Source organism: Astatotilapia calliptera, chromosome 6, assembly GCF_964374335.1.
Source record: "Astatotilapia calliptera chromosome 6, fAstCal68.1, whole genome shotgun sequence".
Classification (NCBI taxonomy): Eukaryota; Metazoa; Chordata; class Actinopteri; order Cichliformes; family Cichlidae; genus Astatotilapia; species Astatotilapia calliptera.
The window spans coordinates 38,851,419-38,864,750 of record NC_137427.1 but is presented as its reverse complement, the minus strand read 5'-3'; the positions used below and the strand labels follow the sequence as shown (position 1 = coordinate 38,864,750).

The following is a 13,332-nucleotide window of genomic DNA, read 5'->3' as shown; positions in this document are numbered from 1 at the left end:
AGATTTACTAGTCATCACTCAAAGACTTATGACATCTGATGCAGTACATGAAAAAGAAAAATAACATTTTTAAAAAGAGAAAATAATAAGTAAATACAATCTTGAAAAGAAGAGAAAAATCTCACTATCATAGAGAGAAGTTTTTGGTGGATTTGAGAAAAATGTATAAAAATTGTTCCACTCACATTTCCCATCAATAGAAATATATTCAGATGTCCTCCTCCCTAATTTATTAACAGCTATACAGTAATACTGTCCAGAGTCAGAGGGCTGGATGGATCTGAAGACAAGCTGTCGTTCTTCACTAAGAGGTGTTCTTCCACTTATCTTGTACCAGACAAACGTAGCTGCTGGGTTAGCTTCACTGCTACAGGTCAGAGTCACTGATCCGCCCTCTTTGATTTCACCAGAAGGACGCACTGACACAGAGGGAGGCTTTGGAGCATCTGCAGGCGATATTATCAAAATCAATTAATGTTAATAAGAACACTGAATATAAGTATTGTGGCTGTCTGTATGTTGTCGGGATACATGAGCAGACCCCATCATGGTTATTGTGAGTCCTTACAAAATTATGTAAAATGATGTTGTTATGTAGTCGTCATTCCTGTATGTGAGGTGTAGATCACTGATGACAGATTATACAACACAGGAACATCACAGTGATGTCAATAAACAGTAAAAAGTTTTTTGTGTTCTTGGTGCTTTTTTGTTGCTGTCAAAAAAAGTTTAAACAATATAGACATTTGCATAAAATACAGTTACCTAATGCTTCAGAAGAATTATTGACATATTTTACAGTTAGTTTAGACATCACTGCACTTTAACTAGGGAAATGTTAAATATGCAACAAATAATGACATAAGGAAGGAAGTGAAACTGTTCAAGAGAAATTAATGTTATTAAAGTTGATTTACTGACATTTCACGTCGATTAAAACAGATTCAGATGTCCTCTTCCCCAGGTCATTCTCAGCTGTACAGTAATACTGTCCAGAGTCAGAGGGCTGGATGGAGCTGAAGGAGAGCCACCACTCCTTACTCAGAGGTGTTTGACCATCCTCCTTGTACCAGGTGTAATTAGCTGCTGGGTTAGCATCACTGCTACAGGTCAGAGTCACTGAACTGCCCTCCACTATCTCAGCAGAGGGACTCACTGACACAGAGGGAAGCTTTGGAACATCTGGAGGAGATGAAAATCTTTAAATTGTGATTTTTTTCCCCCTAATATTGAAGGTTTTATTTCACATGTTACATGACATTTCATAGTGACACTGTGGAGTAAACTCACACACTGCAGCAGAGCGGTAACCCTCATGTCCTTTAACAGCACAGGAATAGCTGCTGTCATCACCTCCAACAGAGACTCGCAGAGATGTTTCTTCCTCTATTTTCTGTCCATTTTTGTACCAAACATATGATGGAGGATCAATTACATCACAGCTGCTGTGACACTGCAGCTCTGTGTGGGCTGATGATTTTCTTCTCTTCACCTGCAGGTCTGAATATGGAAGGAAAGAACAAATCGTCTTCATTTTAACTAAAACATCAAAGTGAATGAACACGGAAAAACAAACCTTCAGAGCAGGTTGAATGTAAGCAACATGGCTAAAAGCAAGTGACTGAAAGACAAACACAATATTTATTTTCAATGAAAATCTTACCTGTGACAGTCAAAGTGACTCCAGGTGAGCCAGTATAACTTCCACCATACTGGTTTGTCATGAATCTGAACTTGTACTCAGCTGAGTCACTCTCTCTCAGGTCTGTGATCCTCAGAGTGCAGTCCTTCTCATGAAACTGGTGCTCAACCCGCCCTGTGTAGTCTGGGTCTGTTCTCAAATCCACTGGCCCATAATACTCATTTCTAATAAACCATAATCTTTCCCGAAACATAATTCCACGGTTCCTATTGTTTGGGTAACTGTAGCTGCAGCCTATGTCCACTGTTGATCCTTTTAATGCGCAGATGTGAGTGGAAGTGTAAGTCACTGACCAACCAGTCTGACCCAGTACCGCTGTAACACAGAGCACATCAGACACTACAGACACAATCACAGTTGCATTAATAATGAAAACATTTGTTTACATTTTCTTTAACATGAAAAGCAACATAAATAATAAAAAAGCTTTGCATGTTATTATAAAAGCAGAGCGTTCCTTCCTTTTTTAAATAGCATTATTATTTATGATTAAATTGTTAAGCTGTAGTGAACAAAGGAATTACAAGAGTAAACGTAATGTTAATTGACAAATAGGATTTTTTAACCTAAGTTAGTCAAAAACATTTCATCTGATACTGTTTTCTCTCTAATGAGACTGTGAGTCTGACAGAGCAGTTCATAAAAATGCAGAACAGAAGTTCTGCATGCCTGGCTGCTGCTGTACACTGTAAACAATGCAGATGTAAAAAATATAAATACATTAACACGCCTAATGTAAATAAACTCAGAAACCTGTGGCTGCAATTAAACATGATTTTTATTTGTATTTATTTATTTATTACTAAATTTACAACTTTGCATACGTTCCATGTTTATTGAAAACGTAAAACAGCTAAATGCAGTTTACTGCTGTAAATCCATATTTAAAATTTGGTGCACAGATTTAAAGTGACACTAAAAAATTAAAGTAAAATAAATATAGATTTTGTAAGTTTACATGGATTTATTCATTTCTTTACATGTTGTGTAATTAAAGTTTTAAAAATGGTGGGGAAACTTTTTACAAATGAGTGCACAGTTTTTTAAGTGAGTACATAACATCTGCGACTTTTATTAAACTGTCAACAGGTATATGGTCATTTCACAAGTGGTGCATTTATATTACCAAAATTGGTAATAATAATAAAAATAATAAAAAGTAATAAAAACAGAAACGTAAATTCTGTTTTGTTATTCTTAAGAGATCGTCATATTTATTGATTGTTATGTAAATGTTAGATTCCTTAAATTATTGTTTGTACTTAAAATAAAGTGTCTAACACTAACAGTATCAAAATATTTTTGGAATTAATTTTTTATATATTAAAAAGTGAAAGGGTTAAATCAGCACCAATCAGATTTTGTATTTTAGTTCTGAACAAGGGGTGTAGGTCGAACCTCAACAGTATTTCATTTTATGAGCAGAGACATAGGATGAAAATTAACTTTACACAGGGAGACCACTGCAGGTTACAGGGTTTTATGGATTATACCACAGTGGCTTTATGCCACTTTGTCACTAAATCTCTATTACCAATTGTATTGCACTATTTTATTACATTAATAAAAAAAAAAAAGACTTTTCACATCAAATTACATTATAAAACCCCCACTAATAACAGTACTTTTCTGCAATTATAAGTCTCATTCATTTTATCAGACAGTTTGACCATGCTATTAGGTAAATCAAGTTTTTTAATTTAATATTTAATTTTTTATAAGAATCTGCAAGATTTAATGTAAATGCAAAGCTAAAATGGAATTCAATTTTAATTTCAATTTTATTTATGCAAAGCCAAATCTCAACAGCAGTTGCCTGCAAAACAACTGCATTTTAATTTACCATTGTCTGTATTTTCATGCAGAAAAAGATTTTAATGTGATGGTAAATTTCCTTTATTTTATTTTACTATTTTTGGTATCCAAGTGGCAGTTATTGGTTGTTGTTTTTTGTTGTTGTTGTTTTTACAAACTTTTTATAGTGTATTTTTTGGTCTCTAAGGGCTGATTTGCTAGTAACCAACACAGAATAGAAAGTTATGAAAATGCAGTGATGAGGTTTGGTTCCTTTTTTTCCTTTTCCTTTTTTTTTTCTTTTTCTCGTGCAGAGTCAGTTTCCTTCGGATAAACTAGACCCAGACCCAGATGTTGTGCTGCACATTTCAAACAGTCCTATCCATGTCTATCCTTCTTAAAAGACTGAAAGTTGCTGAATATGTCAACATTTTTACCAAATCTTATTACCAAAACAATAATATAACTCAATAAAGAATGCATGGTAATGGGAAGTGATGCATTTGTAATTTTTTAAATATATCTCTTTTAGTTTCATCTGAAAAGGCCCTTCATTGTAGAGGTTAGGTATTCAGTACCTGGCACAGTGAGAAGCAGGACAATAAATCCACTCAATGCTGCTGCAGTTACACTCATGGCTGCTCCTCTCATCGCTCTGTGTGATTTCAAAGAAAATTACATCAGTAAAGAATTGAGTTAGTGCATTTCACTGTGCAATAAAATAAGAATGTAAACAAAGTCTTCTTACCATAGAGAAAGATGTTGTCTTCTAATGACAATGTTCTCATATGATCAGTTCAGTAAGCAGAAGGCAGAACTATAGCTATTAGACCAAGCACACTTCCTTCCTCTTCGAGTTATTATTGGGCATGAAGTCAGTACATCTGGGACTGCTGTGGTTTTCCAATCCATATACAGCACTCTTAATATTTCCTATAAAGTCTTGAGGGAATAATTTGTGGTGTTCTAATGCCAAACCACAGCTCACCAAGGCCACTTTTAGAGAGAAAGAGAAATTCTCAGTTTTACAACTTTTATTTATCACAAGGAAAGGCATTTTCAAAGTACTTTATATTGCATAGACTGACAGTGGGGCCCATGTAGGATCCATACCGATTTTGTCTTTATGGGCCCACAAAAGGTAATCCTGTGGGCAACATATATGGGCTCCACCACAGAGAACCCATTATACTAAAGGGATCCCCAAAAAACAACTGCTCCACTCCCTTTGTGGGAGTTGGGGAATGGTATAAATGTGGACTGTATACTATACTACTACTGTAGACTGTTCACATATTTATAATACAGAAATGCCATAGACATCTTATTATTATATTTCAAGAGAAGATGTGAAAGTTTTCAGGCCAGATTCCATTTTCTATGACAGACTGAGCTTTTTGAGGATTTTATGGTGTTTTTTAAATTGTTTTTTATATTTTTTTATTTCAGTGAGTTGATCCATAGTAGTTTAGAGATTTGGTAATAAGTAAATAATTCTTTAGTCTGGAAGAACACACGTATTCCTTGGGTGTTTCAGGAAAGCCATAATTAAAATCCACTAAATTAAATGAGTGATGAAACCTGAAAATGGGTGTAGTTGAAAATAACTACTCGACTAACAAAGCAGCATTACCTGACGAAGACCCCACTCAACCTGATACTGATGTAAGCTTTATAAAAAAAAGAAAATCTGAAGCATGATTTCAAACATGGTTCCTGAGAGGAGTCTAACAAATTATGATCCTTTCTGCCATTCCACTTCAAGAAACTGAATTTTGCTGCTCTCTAGTGTTTCAGCATGAGAGCCAGATATATTCTTTTGACAGCTCAAAAATTGCCTTCATGATCAAACTGCTGCAGTGAAGCATTTTAAGGTGAGGTGAAGCAGTATTAAATTCTAACCTGACTCTGTTTTTCTAAGAATTCATTAATAAACTCAGAGTGTTTGACAAAGGCTCAAATCTGTACACAGCAGCTCAAAGGTAAACGGAGAGAGGCAGGCTTTTCTGTAGACTTTTGGATATAGCTGATGCATGTTGGCTAAAGCAACACAAACACATTATTTTTCAGTCTGAAATGAAGTAATATAACTAATACTGGGAAACTCAAGAAGTTTCTTTTATATGGAGTTTAATTTCCAACTGTCTGTCAGTTTTTTAAACCCAGATTTCACCTTTAACAGAGACATCAATCAATAATCAGTCAATCAATATTTAATTTGTATAGCACATTTAAAAAGGACAAAGTGCTTCACACAAGGTAGCAAAGCAGATTACAACAAAGGCAACAAAAACAGTTAAAAACAATTAAAAACAGTTATAGTTACAGTTACATAGCACAACTGCAGACCAGGGCCCTATTTCAGGAAGCCGGTTTAGAAAACTCAGAGTGAAAAACGATACTCAGGGTTGAGTAACCCCGAACTGTCCAACTCGGAATATTCGGTTTCAGAAAGGCTGATAACAATTAGTTCAGTCAACGCGGAGTTGCTTTAACCCCAAGTTAAGCGCGCGCACGAGGATACATAAAGCCCTGATTAGTGGAGCACAGATTAAGCGAGTCACCATGGAGACGGAGGGAAAGAAGGCGCGGTCAATGCATTTTACAGCGCTTGAGGCCGAAATTCTGATGGCAGCATATGCCGATAACATGCAAATTCCGCGGAAAAAAAGTAACACAGCCTCAGCTGCAAAAGAAAGGGAGCATGCATGGCAAAACATAGCCGACAGAGTCAATGCGTGAGTGTTAATTTAAACATTGATCTAGGGATTTCCACCCATTTAACACGTTATTTTATTTTATTTTATTTTTTATTTTATACATTTGATTTTGTGATGTGATGTGAGCGCAGGTGCAACCCAACAGGCCCCAAACGTTCCTGGCAGCAAGTAAAAATGAAATATAAAAATATAGTCCAAACAGGTAAGGTGTAATTGTATTATGAGCCATAGTGCTTGGTCTGTTTGTCCGATGTAAATTAATTGCAGTTAGAGGCTACATTAATTTCCCCTCTGTAAGCACTTATTGAAATTATCTGAGCACATTACAAGTACATATTTGCTTACTCTGTATGCTCAAATGTGACCCGTTATAGCCAACAGAAAAAAAGCGGAGGCCCGAAAAACAGGTGGGGGTCCTCCACCACCACCACTCACAGAGGCTGAGCAGTTGGCTTCCACATTTGTGATAATGTTGGCAGCATCACATATGATCTTCACAGTGCAGAGAACACAAATTAGCATCCATTACTATAATGAAATAATTTGTTAGTTTGAAATGCTACAGGGAACTATGTACCTGTACATTAATGCTGTGGAAAGACTTCCTGTTCACATAGTCTCCTTCATTTACTGAAGGAGCAATGATTGGAATGTGAGTGCCATCTATACAGCCAATCACGCCTGGGAACCGTGGGAATAAATGTAAAATTTAAGTAGTAGTTCAAGTATCACCACATCATGAATTAAGTTTCGTTCATCCTGATACCTGCAATTTTGTGGCATCCCTCTTTGATAAATCTTGTGGGTCTATGACCGGGGAACACCACAAACGAGTACAGGAGACGTTTCAGTGCAACTGTAACATTCCTGACTGCCCGACAGACCTTGGAAACGTGCTCAGCGTCACCAATATTATACAGAAAGCTCCCGTTTGCAAAAAACCGAAGTGCAATACAAATAATATGTACAGAACTGAGAGGATGTCCGCGATGTGTCACATGAGCAATATTAGGCCTGAGGATGTTATTCAAATGAATTATAGATTGTGCTGAAAAACGGTAACGTTCACACAGAAAATCATCAGGAAATGATAAAATGTCCGAAAGCGCTCTAATCACTCTCTCCCGGCGGAGAGCTCTGCGGAGAATTTGGGCTTCAACATCTACTGGCTCTTCAAGGAAGGGGCACGCCATGTCTGACACTTCCTACAGTCAGGTTTCTGACAAAGAGGCGGAGAAGGTCAGGGTTAGTTGAAGTAAACCTGCTAGGGGGCAGGTTAGCTTCACGGAGTGTGTCGTCATAGTAACTCACTCAGAATTAATCTAAACTCGCTTTGTGAAACCGAAAACCCAGAGTTTTCGTTAACTCAGGGTATACTTACTCAGAGTTTGCACTAAACTGGCTTCCTGAAATAGGGCCCAGGTGGAAGTCTAATTTGCTTCAAAAGGTGAGTTTTTAAGTGTGATTTAAACGATTGAATGGAATCTGACATGCGAACATCGATAGGAAGATTGTTCCAGAGTTTGGGTGCTGCAATTGCAAAAGCTTGGTCCCCTCTGGTCTTTCGTCAGGGCCTTTGTTGCACTAAGAGCAGTTGGTTAGAGGATCTGAGTGCTCTCTTGGGGTTATACACGCCAAGAAGGTCTGTTAGGTAACTGGGCACCAGGTTATTTAAAAATTTAAAAGTATACAGAAAGATTTTAAAAACGATACGGTATTTAACAGGGAGCCAGTGTAGATTGGCTACAACTGGGGTGATGTGATCATGCCTTATGGTGCCAGTTAAGAGGTGTGTTGAGGCATTTTTGAACTAATTGCAAACGCTGGAGGAGACAGAATTGGAGGCCCATGTACAGAGAATTGCAATATATCTTAGAATCTTACAAACCAAATCATGAAATAAGGAGGGGTGAGGCAGGGACAGAGGCTTTATTCTTTGCTGCCAAAAACAAAACAAAAATAATGTTAGGAAATACATTTAGAGGGACCTATAAGTATATTTTTGATTAAGTGGCTCCTTATTGCTAATAATTGTGAAGTTAGTGATGTATTAATACATCACAGAAAGTATTTTACATACGGGTAAAAGAAAAAAAATTACAATCATTTTTGGTGTTGAATAATTACAGTAAAAACCAAAATAATCCAGAGCACAGGGAAACAAAAGAAACAAGAAAATATTATTAATTATGTCATTAGCACATCTGGATCAAGAGTCATCACTATTAATAAGTTACTGTAACATGTATATGTTTCATTAATATCTGACCAATAACTCAGGAAGAGTAGCGATTCTTGTGACAATGGAAAAGTGCCCATAAAATGATAGAAATGACCTTAAACACAATGCTGCTCAATTTCATACAGGTTAGTTATGACATCTGTGTGAAGAAGTTGGAGAGAGAACTCAAAAAGGTCAGTCAAATTTGAAATTGTCTTTGATGTAACTGTATTCAGGAGTGCTGGATGCATACTTAGGACTTCATAAAGATTTTAAAACATTACCGTGGATAAAAAGTCTGCTAGAGAGATGGTTTTCCATGTCTGGGAAGTCTGTTGACTGTGCTGTACAGAGCAGCTGGATCCTCTGCATCTTCTGGAGTTGTGGTCTGGATTCTGCTGAACAGATATCACAAAAAGCTCAAAACAGACTGAATTAAGTTGTTTTATTTCTGTAAACACACGAGAAGCCACTGACCTAGGGGAAGTACTAGCACTTCTGAAAGTGACAGCGGAGTAGACGACCCTCTCGTCTTCTTCCTTGTGTTTTTTGGCCTGGGCTGGTCTGATGTTGGCTTGGACCGTATTTGCCTTGTGTTTGACAAAGCGGAGAGCAGTATAGACGACTTCGCCATCTGCAGATTGCAGCTGTAGACATAAGAAATGTACAATTCATAAAAGATTAAAATCAGTGCTTTAACTTTGACTACAAAGAAGAGTAGAGAGAACTTTTTTTTTTGTCTTTTTTTTGTTGGAACCTACAGAGTGCTGCACTTTAATGCTAGAATGTGTTTTTGTTTCTTTTGTACCAACATAGTTCACCTCCTCTCTCCTCTCACCTGTTCAATAGTGTCCGGTCTCTCTCCAGGCTCAGGCTGTTGTTGCTTGGGGGATCTCTTTTTTCTGGTCAGGATAATTCATTTTTAATGGTTAGTTCAAAGTGCTATGTGCACTGATATTACAAACTCAACTACACAATAAATGACACTTAGCATCTGCTCACATGATCCATAGGATGACAGAGACGAGTAGGAGAGCCAGGAGAATAGCAGAGACTCCTGATATAACTGTTGGTTTCCATGCTCCTAACAAAGAAAAGTGGTCAAATCATTTAGAGTTAAGGGTGTGACCCCAATTTTAGACATCACCACTGTAAGTCAATGGCTTTATAAAACTTAATCTCACTTAATTACTTAAACTTAAGCAAACCAAAAATCCCCAGTCTGATTAAAAATAGAAAGCTGCATGAGACAACTACATGTGTCGCTTATGACTCACATACACAAACAGAGAACAGTATAGTTTCCCCCAAACAGAAATAATTTAACAAGAGCAGTGCCCTTTGAATGGAAGGCACACCAGGTCCAGATGGTGAGTTATAACTTTCAGTGTTTAATCAACATTTCTGGTTTCACTTACTTGATGCAGTCAGCTGTAAGGTGGAGTAATGATGTCCTCTGTTGTTCTGGGCCACACAGGAATAACTCCCACTGTGTTCAGGTGTGATGTCAGTGATGGTGAAGTTCTGTCCTGATGCTTTTGGTGAGTCTTCATCCTCCTTGTACCAGGTGTAATTAGCTGCTGGGTTAGCATCACTGCTACAGGTCAGAGTGACTGAACTGCCCTCCACTATATCAGCAGAGGGACTCACTGACACAGAGGGAAGCTTTGGAGCATCTGGAGGAAAAAACATTTGTAACTGTGTATTTGAACTTTTATATAGCACAGTTTAACAGCATAGTCTGAGCTACTAAATGATACATCCTTTACATCATCCAGTGCAGCTGCTCATTGATCTGTAGCAGCTGACTGTTAATGTTAACAAACGCTGAGTAATCAGCTTAAAGAAACAACCAGTTTTACTCACATTTCACATCAACGGAAAGTTTTTTAGGTGTTGATGCTCCCAGCCTGTTCTCAGCTGTACAGTAATACTCTCCAGAGTCGGCGGACTGGACGGAGTTGAAGGAGAGCTGTGAATCTGTACTGAGAGGTGTTCGATTGTTTGCCTTGTACCAGGTGTAACCAGCTGCTGGGTTAGCAACACTGCTACAGGTCAGAGTCACTGAAATGTTCTCCTTGATTTCACCAGACGGACTCAGTGACACAGAGGGAGGCTTTGGAGCATCTGGAGGAGAAAACAAAGGGAAATAAATACATGGTATTATTTCCTTCAAAGGCTGAAAACTTGACCAAATCAAAAACCTCAATGTTTGAATTTTTGACCACATCAAACAAGTCTGTAAGTGTCGAGTTCTGGAGTTCAACATCCTCAGACACAATATAAGCTGATCAAATGACAGTTTATTATTGTTAACTCCACAACTGTCTGTTCTTTCAGTAAAATGAGCATGTTTGCTGTTATTAACATTCACACCAGCAGAATATGAAGGTGTGACACTCTGTCCAGTCTCAAAAGGTTCATTTCATTGAGAATTTTTCTGGAACTTTGTGTTTTTCTGCCAATGCTTGGATGTTGTTATTCTCATCTAAGTCATTGTCACTATCATCTATTTTCTCACACTCGTCAATACACCCTGAACAGCTTTTAAACCTCTCGCAGGGCTAGATCATCTATCCATACATTTTTAACCACTTTTCAAGCTTGGCATAAAACGTTCTTACAGTATCATCAGTTTAAAATGTAAACTTTCTCAGTAATGAAGAGAAGTTGAGCAATATGCATGTTTTTAAAACCTCATGCAGCCTTGAATTTCCTTTAAGAGTTATTATTATTAAATCACCAGCAGAATCACTGCCGTGCTCTCCTCTGTCTGACCTGTGATAAATGTCACTGCAGACTGTAATCATGAAATAGACAGAGGAGAAGAAAGATGATATTATACATATTTTCACTTACTATAGCCTATACATAGTTTCACTCACATTTCACATCAATAGTGATGGATTTAAGTTTTGACCCCAGCTTGTTCACAGCTCTACAGTAATACTGTCCAGAGTCAGAGGACTGGATGGAGCTGAAGATGAGCTGTGGGTTTTTGCTGAGTGGTTGGCTGTTCTTCTTGTACCAGACATACGTAGCTGCTGGGTTAGCATCACTGCTACAGGTCAGAGTCACTGCAGTGCCCTCTGTGATTTCACCAGACGGACTCACTGACACAGAGGGAGGCTTTGGAGCATCTGCAGGAAACACAGGGAGACAAAAGCATGTTATTAGTTCCTTCAAAGGTTGAATTATTGATCAAATCAAACAACTCAATGAATCTAATGCTACAGGAGCTTCTCAGTGAGGAGATCTGGATGGTGCTAGCAGAGATGTGTTCTCAGCCACATCATGACTTCATCAGCCAATCGATTTAATGTTTACACTATATTTACATAACCCTATTACCTAAAGTGTCAGTGGGGACACTGATTTGATAATCTCATAATCTTATGTTATGTTTCAAAATAGAGCATAGAGAAAAGATCAAATGTCTGAGGAAAAAGTATCATTTTAAGAAAAGAATAATGGTAAAAAAAAAATTAGCTTGGTTGGGTACAAAAAATCTTATCTGTAAATTGTGGAACAACTTCAGAAAAATGTTCCTCAATGTAAAATTGTGAAGACTTTCAATACATGATCATCTGCAGTACATGATATCATCAAAAGATTCTGGAAATCTTGAGATGGGGCCCAAAATCTATATTGGATAGCATCGGAAACAAGCAAGTGATCGAGTAAAACGGTAAACTTGTTCACCTACATTTGACATCAATGGAGGTATATTCAGATTTCTTCCTCCCCACTTTGTTCTGAGCTCTACAGTAATACTCTCCAGAGTCAGAGGGCTGGATGGAGCTGAAGGAGAGCTGCTGTTCATTACTGAGAGGTTTTTGTCCATTCTTCTTGTACCAGGAGTATTGAGCTGCTGGATTAGCATCACTGCTACAGGTCAGAGTCAATGATCCGCCCTCCCTGAATTCATTAGAAGGGCTCACCATCACTGACACAAACTTTGGAGCATCTGGAAAAGAAAATATATTTATACAATCATTTAGTATTTTGGGAAAATGATAAAATATTGACATAATGTAACATCGGAAAGTCTAGTATTTCAATCTCAAATTAATCTTCATGTTAAAAAATATTTAAAAGGACAGAAAAAAAACATCTCACTATGAAAGACAGAAGTGTGATGGGTGAAATATATCAGAATCAGAATCAGAATCAGAATCAGAATACTTTATTGATCCCTGGGGGAAATTATTTTTTGTTACAGTGCTCCATTTTAAACCAACATTAAGACAAGACAGACAATACGCTAACTAAGAATAGTACAATATATACATATATATACATACATACATACATAAGTCACTTATAAATAAATATTTGGAAAAGAAACATGTGTAGTTGTAGCAGCAAACAGTGTGTTAAGTGGATGCGTTGTACAGGGAGATGGCCACAGGCAGGAATGATTTCCTGTGTCGTTCAGTGGTGCTTTTCGGTAATCTCAGTCTCTCACTGAACGAGCTCCTGTGACTGACCAACATGTCATGGAGTGGGTGGGAGGTGTTATCCAACATTGTCTTTATCTTGGACAGCATCCGCCTCTCCGACACCACCTTGAGGGAGTCCAGCTCCATCCCCACAACATTGCTGGCCTTACGGATCAGTTTATTAAGTCTGTTGGCATCTGCGACCCTCAGCCTGCTCCCCCAGCATGCAACAGCATAGAGGATCGCACTGGCCACAACAGACTCATAGAAAATCCTCAGCATTTTCTGGCAGATGTTGAAGGACCTCAGTCGCCTCAAAAAATAGAGACGACTCTGGCCCTTCCTGTAAAGTGCTGTGGTGTTTTTAGCCCAGTCCAGTTTATTGTCAATGTGTACTCCAAGGTATTTATAGTCCTCCACAATGTCAACACTGACCCCCTGGATTGAAACAGG

General features: G+C 37.8%; 2 protein-coding genes across 2 annotated transcripts in view; both read right to left on the bottom strand.

Annotated features, from left to right (window-relative positions):
• The window catches only part of LOC113024542 (hemicentin-1-like), a 54,375-nt gene extending 50,228 nt beyond the window's left edge, over positions 1–4,147 (bottom strand). The window contains exons 1-5 of the mRNA XM_080302613.1: positions 4,075–4,147; positions 1,664–2,017; positions 1,291–1,500; positions 922–1,182; positions 186–446 (exon numbers count right to left, since the gene is read on the bottom strand). Of these exons, the coding sequence (XP_080158739.1) occupies positions 186–446; positions 922–1,182; positions 1,291–1,500; positions 1,664–2,017; positions 4,075–4,147 (1,159 nt within the window). The remainder of the gene's footprint in view (positions 1–185; positions 447–921; positions 1,183–1,290; positions 1,501–1,663; positions 2,018–4,074) is intronic.
• A 5,559-nt stretch (positions 4,148–9,706) lies between these two features.
• Positions 9,707–12,398, bottom strand: LOC145429238 (B-cell receptor CD22-like). Its single transcript, XM_080302501.1, has 3 exons — positions 12,144–12,398; positions 11,323–11,577; positions 9,707–10,113 (listed from the first exon to the last, which is right to left on the bottom strand). Exons 1-3 carry the CDS (start codon positions 12,379–12,381, stop codon positions 9,848–9,850), a joined length of 759 nt encoding a protein of 252 aa, XP_080158627.1. The 5' UTR covers positions 12,382–12,398; the 3' UTR covers positions 9,707–9,847.
• Between the last annotated feature and the right edge of the window lie 934 nt (positions 12,399–13,332).